Source organism: Cucurbita maxima, unplaced genomic scaffold (genome assembly GCF_002738345.1).
Source record: "Cucurbita maxima cultivar Rimu unplaced genomic scaffold, Cmax_1.0 Cma_Scf00020, whole genome shotgun sequence".
Taxonomy (NCBI): domain Eukaryota; kingdom Viridiplantae; phylum Streptophyta; class Magnoliopsida; order Cucurbitales; family Cucurbitaceae; genus Cucurbita; species Cucurbita maxima.
In genome coordinates, this window is record NW_019272036.1 from 1479432 (window position 1) to 1487530 (window position 8099).

An 8099-nucleotide genomic window follows, 5' to 3' on the forward strand; every position below is an offset into this window, starting at 1 on the left:
CATTTGTACGATCCTCCAACTAGCTTCGCTGACTCGTTATTTTAGCGCGCGTGGGTTTCGTACTGTCCTATTTTTTGGCGGGAAGAGATTGTCTTGCTCTCTAATGTTTTTTTTTTTTTTTTTTTTAACTAAAATAAAAAATGTTTTATTAAACCAAATCAAATTTTTTGAGTCACATCCATTTTTAGCATATTTTGTTCTCACTCGTATACATGCTAAGAAACGCTACAAAAGGTCACCTATCATAGAATTACTCCAAGCGTGCTATGAGAAAATTATGTTTAATTATTGAGAAGAAAGGTACGTCTTGTCTTGTTTTGTTGGTATTGTTAGTGACTTTTATTTCTCTAAAACAATTTAAACTTATTTTTTAGCCTCATTTTTTAAAGCCACCGACAAGAGTGGAATGGTTCAACTCAAAGTTTATATGGGTTTTTTTTTTTTTTTTTTCTTAGCTTAAGATTCTTCTTTCGTCTACGAATGTTAAAAATTACGAATCTCCACGATAGAATAATATTGTTCACTTTAAGCATAAGCTCTCATGGTTTTGTATTGGACCAAAATGCCTCTTATTCCTTACTTATAAACCCATCCATCTCCCGACCATTCTCAAAATGGGCATTTGATGTTAGATAGGTAAAAATATGACCTTTTTCCTTATGGACTATTTGGTGTTGTTTTATTAGGCCATATGGGAGCTTCTTTACTACCAAATTAGGCTTCTCAATATTTCAACTCTAATTTTAAAATTATTTAATAAACTCGTGAATTTTTAATTATTTTTGTTTAATATGACTAATTAAACATTTTTAAAAAATTCACATTCTTATCCGACATAAAACAAAAAAAGTGAATCATAGTATTATTTTGGTTCGTGTATCTATTTAAGATTTTTAAAGTTCAAGGACTTATTAAATATAAAATAAAAAAAATTAAAAAAATGATTCTGGTGAGTAATTGGCTAGGATTTTAGTCGTCAATCTAAAAATTTGAAAATCGAAATTGTCACTTTGGTTAGAAGTGAGCCCATCATACAAGATATTCCTCACTTCATGGCACGACACTCTCCGCTCATCCCTATTGCCTACCCGTTGGACATAGGAGAGGGATGCTGAAAGCTTGACTAGGTAACCGTAATGAAAGGTATAGCTAGATCACTTTCGTTTCATGAACAAAAGTGAGCAAAAAGCGAGTAAATAAAAATTATGAAAATGACAAAAATTTCATAATTTTGGTTGCATTTTCCACTTAAGGAGGCCAAATATGGGAATGCGTTAAGCTTTTAAAAGAACCGAGAATTTAATTCTAACCATTTGTCAAACCTTAGATAAAAAAGTCAACTACGGTAGGGTCAAATTTTTAACAATGTCCCGATATTTTTAATCATTAAAACCTTTGTTAGAAAGAACGTCTCTCAACGAGCCTCGTACGTACGGTTTCTTATTTGAAATCTCACATCGATCGATAAAGGATACGAAAAACACACCAGACTTTGAAGTGATAGCAACCATAAATATTGATATTAAAATTAACAAATAAATTTTGTTGTACACTTTATATTATTTATTATTCTATAAAAAAAACAATGGATTAAAAATAAAAATAAAGGAAAAATGAGAGCCGTAAATTTAGGGGACGTAGGATTCCTACCAGAAAATTAAATGACTTTCCCATTCTATCAACTGCCAAAAGAAGCGGTTTTAAGTTTCAGAAAACGATGACGTCTTGAAATGGTTGGTCGACACGTCGTATCGTACAGAAAGGAAATTTTCTTTTTTATTTTTTTTAAAAAAATAAGAAAGTGGCGCGTGGAATGTAGTTTCGAAGAGATGAGAGTGGGGGATTTTCAAGCTTCGGGTCCAAGGAAAAATATAATTACACTTTCCACCTGGCCACTCCCATAGGGAATCCAATGACTTGCCTCCATTTTTCAACTCTTTCTCATCTCTTCAAAATCACGAGATTTTGCTATCTGTTTATTATTATTATTATTATTCATCATTAAAATTTGATAAAATTCAAATATCAAATTATAATAATAAATATTAAATATTCATAACGATGTGATTAGGTTAAGTTGTATCTATTTTCACATTGGTCAGATGTCAACCCACAAACCAAATCAAACGTTGAGTTAATTTAACCTAATATATATAAGCGTTTTTATTAATTTGGACTCACGTATAAATAATTATCCAGATAAATATAATTTTATGATAATTGACCGATAAGAAGTAACCCATTCAAATTATTATATTTCTTTTTTTGGCACGTGTCACATAGGGTAAGACGTGGTAAAGTGTGACCTACGTTTATGTAGACTTGCTATCGAGTAATGATTTTATATTATGTGGATTCTTTCATTTATTACGATCAAGGAAACAAAAATTAAAAAGGAGTTGTTTTCAATTTGACGTCATTAATGTATCTATTATATATTGCAAATTCAAATAATTAAAAAAAAAAAAGCTGATCAAAATATCGCGATATTTAAAGGAGAAAATAAGAAAGGAAAAGAAGGAGATAAAGAGAAATTGGAAGTACAGTGGACCTGGAATCATCCAACCCTACCTTTTTCCTTCTTCAACCAGGCGCTATCATTACATATACCTCTCTTCCTCTTCCCCTGAATTTCTTCTTTCTCTCTCTAAACCAGAGTTCCTTCTCTCTCTTCTTCTTCTTCTTCCATTTTCCTATTCTGGGCTCTGCAACTTTCCCTTCAATCCCTTCTGGTTTGGGGCCATTTTTCCCAGCCTGTCTCTGTTTTCATGAGAGCTTGCGATTAGGTGGAATTAATGGGGAAGTACATGAGGAAAACCAAGTCATTAGGCAAAGTTGCAGTCATGGAGGTTTCGCAGACCTCTTTTGGGGTTTTGACTAGGGCTAAGGCTCTTGCCTTGCGTCGCCTCCAGCAATCTCCGACGCCGTCCCCGTCTCTGCCGTCTCCGGTTCCCTCTGGTTCTTATCTCCAGCTTCGGAGCCGGCGGCTTGTGTTTTCCGGTCATGAAACGAAGAGGCAGAAGCAAAACCCTAAAGAAGACGGCTGCACGAGAAACCCTAGCCCTAGGGTGAGTTCTAGTTTGAGGCCGGCCATGCCGGAAAGGTCTGTCACGCTTGGCCATGTTAATGATGAAGGGGATAATACGGCGGAGGAGGCAGAGAAATCCGTTGCGAAAATTGCTGAAGTTCTTGTGAGTGGGAGCAAGAATGAGATTGTTGATTTGGGTATCGAAGAGGCCTCGTTTGGAGAAATTTTTTTGGATTGTGAAAGTAGAGAGAGGTGAGTTTTCTCTTTGTTTTGTACTCTGTGTTGAATTTTCTGTGTTTTTTCCTTTCATACACTTCGTATCTTGGAATTATGCATGACATTAAGCCATTCAGATGATTTTTTTCACAATGCTGATGATTTTTTAGTGTTTTTTTTTTTACATTTTCGTAAGAACATTGTTCTGGGATTCTCTTCCCCACTTATTTTTGCTATTGAAGTGGTAATTCAGGGCTATCATTTTCTTGTTTGTATATCATGTGTTTGTTCTTTTGTATACTCTGCTTTTTCACCCGTTTGATGTATTTGCTCGTTAATTTGTTCTATTTGTCTCGTTCTGGAGGGGAGGAATTTTGAAAAGGCATTTTACTCTGTCTTCTTCTTCTTTAACGGGTGATGCCTTTGATTGTTCCAGGAGTACTAGGGAATCAACACCCTCTAGTTTGATAAGGAATCCCGACATTATCCGAACACCCAGTTCGACTATCAGGCCAACATTGAGCGCAATCGAAACTAACCATAGAAATCGTTACTCATCGAATCGACACATGCCGACAGCTCAGGAAATGGACGAGTTTTTTGCTCTTGCTGAAGAAAAACAGCAACGTTACTTCATTGAGAAGTATGTGAACATGTTTACACTTCTTCCATAACTCGAAAATAACCCGGTATCGTTCGTCAATTAACCGTCTCGATGGTATGATATTTGCAGGTACAACTTCGATCCCGTTAAAGATATGCCACTTCCAGGCTGCTACGAATGGGAGAAGTTGCAACCATAGAAGATTATAGCGAGTCGTTCCATCAGGACTTCGTGTCTGCTTATTTTCGACAGATCCCGGGCTTAGATTTTCGATGTAGGAGGAGGAATTAGTCTAACCTTAAAGGATGATGGTGGTATTTCCTTTTTTTCCATTATCCTTGTTAACTTGTAAAGAGAAGTAGTAAGACCTCTCAAAACCCAGAAAAGAAGAAAGAAAAGGAACCCCAAAAAGAACATAACAGAGGTTATGAGTCGTGACACTAAATACCCATCAAAGTTCATTGTCTATCAAGCCATGTTACTGAGAGGGGAAGGAAAAGAGGGTCTAGTAGTTTAGTTAGTTCAGGCAACTAGAAAACTCTGTGGTACAGATAATTTACTTAGGATTTTTTTCTCTTTTTTCTTCCCCACTTTGTACTGATGGAACTAAAAATCAACAACCTGTGGAATAAAAAACTAACCCTTTGCGCCTCTCTGATGTGTGAAACCATTTGCTGCTTCTGATGTTGTGTTAGTGGAAAAGCTTTATGATGATGAATGAGAGGGGAATCTTATGCCCACCATTAGTTTATTAGTGTTTATGGTAGCACTTGTTTAATCTGATTTGCTGCAGCTTGTTCGCGGTGGTCATGACAAAGAGGAGAACCAAGGGAAAGTTCAAAGAGAACAATATCTGTAAGTGGTGGGTTTGGGCTGTTACAAATAGTATCAGAGCCAGTTACTAGAGCCAGTTACTGGGTCCGAAGGAGGGTGGACATGAGGTAGTGTACTAGCAACCTCTAAGGGGTGGATTGGGGTTAGATCCAGTTACTTTAATCTCTCTCCCTGTGCTGATTTGGTTGTTAATCTCTCTCCCTGTGCTGATTTGGCTGTTAGATATGGGTGGGTGGAACTGTTACCAAATTAGTATTTTGGGTGAAACTGGGGGATCTTCCATTTCCAATGGGGAAGAGAGAGAAAGGGTTATTTTCTTGGGTTTTGAAGTCTTTAGTCTAAAGATTAGAATGCTGAATTCAAAGAGAGCATTCATGGAGAGGGCATTAAATGGTGGACTAAGTACCTTTTTTTCACCCCCACCATGCGTCACTCTTTGAGTCAGTAAAGATGAGTCAAAGGAGAAGTAATTGTCATCTTTAACTAGATTTGGAATTTACTAAACTGAGTCAAAAAGTTCCAAAATGCCTTTATACTTCGAGAAAGTCGATACGTTGCCGTCGTAGTCTTAAGAATTAGTAACGTCTTTTTTGAGTCAATGGTTAAGAGGCTGATAGAGAACTTACTTATTGTTAACTTCTGTACGGTGTCTATGAATAGTCGTGCTCGTGCTCCTGATAATTTAGGGATCAGAAAGAGACAAAATATGAGGACGGGGATGTCACTATTTGGGTTGTACGTAGCTGTAAGCTGCAAACTGTCCTGTGAAATAGCACAGAATGGTGTCTTTTATTGACTGGTAACTGCAAATCTCAAGCCAGGTGAGGCCCAGCCACAAGGATTTGCGCCTCATTCTTTCAACTTTCACATGAGATAGCAAGCAAGTTGCATGTGTTTGGGTATGATTTCAAGGTCATTTACTAATTGAACGTCTCTGACCAGTATGTGCAGAGAGAGTTAAGTCGTTTCAAAGTTGCGAATGACACATGCAAGATATCGAGCAGTTGATGAACGGAAATGAAATCAAGGGAAAGAAGGTTATAAATGGATTAAACATAAAGAAAAAACGTGAGTAACGAATAGCAGTAATAAGAGATAACAGCCAAAGAATGTTAAGAGTGTTGATGTAATATTAAACATATAGAAATAAAACAAGCAACATCGAATGACAACCATAGATTGTGAGGATGAAAGACCGTGAAGAAAAAAAAAATTAAATTAAAAAAGCAAGCTCTGATTGCGCTGCTGAATCATCAGTATGTTCAAACGGTTGTGATCGACCCAGATCATCACAATTAACGCTAAATTCTTCATTGCTAGACCACTAGTGCACCAGCCGGGAATCGAACCCAGGCTTGTCACATGGCAGGATATTATGGTACCACTAGACCACTGGTGCTGGTTGGTAAAAGTATTATAATATTATTTTTAACCTTCAGCTAAATTACTTCATTGACAACCCATTGATTCAACTATGAATAAAAATGGGCGATTCCAAGAGCAATCAAACAGTCCAAGTCCACCGCTAACAATATTATTTTCTTGGAACTTTTCCTTTGAGTTTCTCCTCAAAGTTATTAAAGTGTGTTTGGTAGGGAGAGGTTATTGTGAGATCCCAATTTGAGGAAGAAAATTAAATATTTTTTTTATAAGTGTGGAAACCTTTCCGTGCTTTGAGGGAAAACCTGAAAAGAAAGTCTAAAAAAAAACAGTATCAGTGATGACCTTGAGCCGTATAGAATCGGACTCCTCTACACATACTCATGCATCTTAAAGAAGAAAACTCAAAAGCAAAGAACAAGGTATGAAGAAAAACCTTGCCATGGATGATCAACCAACCGTCCTTGCGGGTATTGTGATGAGAGACTTCAGCCAATGTAAAGACCTTTCCATCGCCAGTTTGCTCGGAGATGGCGGATGAACAAAGCAAATAAGGCAGAGAAGCGTTGAAGGACACCGTAGCATACAGTGAGGGGATGTGCCAACGAGGACGCTGACCTCAAGGGAAGTGGATTGTGAGATCCCACAGTTTCAGAGTGAATGAAATACCAATTTGAAATGGACAATGACGTAGAAGTAATGACTAAAACAGAAAATATGTTTTTGATTTTTTTTTTTTTTTTTAATGTATTTAACCAATTTTATATATGAAAAATGAAAGGGAAAAAATAAAATAAAATAAAATAAAATAATAAAATAAAGGAAGTGAGGAAAAGGAGCTGGCTTGTTGGATAAGTCAGGTTTTGGGAGATCGACAGGTTCGATACAAAAAGCGAACCATTTCAGTAGCGAATCCCCCAATTCTTACTCCATTCCTTCTTCTTTCTCATCTTCATTCTTGCTCTCTGTTCCCAGAAACTTTCTTCTCATTAGGGTTTGTAAAACCCTAGTTTTGATTTTTGGATTCATTCCTCATTTCCCACAGATCCGAGCTCCTTGCTAGTGTTCTTATCGTCAAAGCTATGGCGACTTTGGTGAGCTCGGCGGGTGGGCTTTTGGCGATGCTTAATGAGAGCCATCCTTTGCTCAAGCTTCATGCTCTGTCGAATCTCAACAATTTGGTTGACAACTTTTGGCCTGAGATCTCAACTAGCGTCCCTATCATGTGCGAATTTGCTTTCTCCTTCTTTTTGTTTTCTTTTTCTTGATGAAAGTTCGCCTTTTAATTTGTTGGGTTCTTGATTTGTGTACTTGGGTGCTGTTGTTTTTGGTTTTCGTGGCTTGTAGGGCTGTTAATTAACGAGGGAGAGAGTTGATTATTTATTTTTGGTGGATTTATGATGGAAAAGGCCTAAACTAACAAATATTAGCGGGTGTTCATGTTTCGACGCGTGTTTTTATGTGGTATGAAAGTTTGAGTTTGGAGTGCTGTAGTGTTTAACCTTAGAGAAACTCAGCTTGGCATTGGCAAAATTGGGGAATCTTCGGTTAGGCATTGGATTCAGGCTGTTAGTTAACTTTTCCTTTAACATTTGGAACCAGAAATTTACTGAGTTTCTTTAGTAGAGTACGTGGTCTTCGGGTTATGATATACATGTAATATATTCAGCAATTCTTATGTAAGGTGTCTAGGTTAGCATTCTTCATTTGGAAACTGGCGGGGATAACTCATAACTCATGGGAATTCATTATTCATGATTGATTACATGGCATATTGTTTATCTTTTTCTAGAAACTGGATGGTTAATCCTGACTGTGATCTATGTCCAGCCATTAAATATGAGCAGCATATGGCTGTGAATCTATAAACAAGTGGAACAATTGTGTGAGTAGGTTTGAGAGATTGTCAGGTTTAGCTCATCTTTATGGGTGTTAGTTACTTGATCTTTTTGTAGTTATGAGGTTGGTGTTATTCTTTTGGATTGGTGTCCCTTCTCGAAGTTAGGGTTCAATTTTTTTTTTTTTTTTTTTTTTTTG

The 8099-nt window shown here is 36.8% G+C and overlaps 2 protein-coding genes and 1 non-coding gene across 3 annotated transcripts in view; 2 read left to right on the top strand and 1 right to left on the bottom strand.

Moving 5' to 3' along the window:
- Positions 1-2615: 2615 nt before the first annotated feature.
- Positions 2616-4501, top strand: LOC111494714 (cyclin-dependent kinase inhibitor 4-like). Its single transcript, XM_023144680.1, has 3 exons — positions 2616-3280; positions 3681-3887; positions 3978-4501. Exons 1-3 carry the CDS (start codon positions 2796-2798, stop codon positions 4045-4047), a joined length of 762 nt encoding a protein of 253 aa, XP_023000448.1. The 5' UTR covers positions 2616-2795; the 3' UTR covers positions 4048-4501.
- Positions 4502-5910: 1409 nt separating this feature from the next.
- On the bottom strand, positions 5911-6001 carry LOC111494903. Its single transcript, XR_002720258.1, has one exon. It is a non-coding gene; the product is annotated as a small nucleolar RNA snoR114 (small nucleolar RNA).
- Positions 6002-6908: 907 nt separating this feature from the next.
- Positions 6909-8099, top strand: part of LOC111494220 (26S proteasome non-ATPase regulatory subunit 1 homolog A-like) — a 7891-nt gene continuing 6700 nt past the window's right edge. Inside the window, exon 1 of the mRNA XM_023144112.1 lies at positions 6909-7287. Within this exon, the coding sequence (XP_022999880.1) occupies positions 7145-7287 (143 nt within the window). The 5' untranslated portion in view covers positions 6909-7144. The remainder of the gene's footprint in view (positions 7288-8099) is intronic.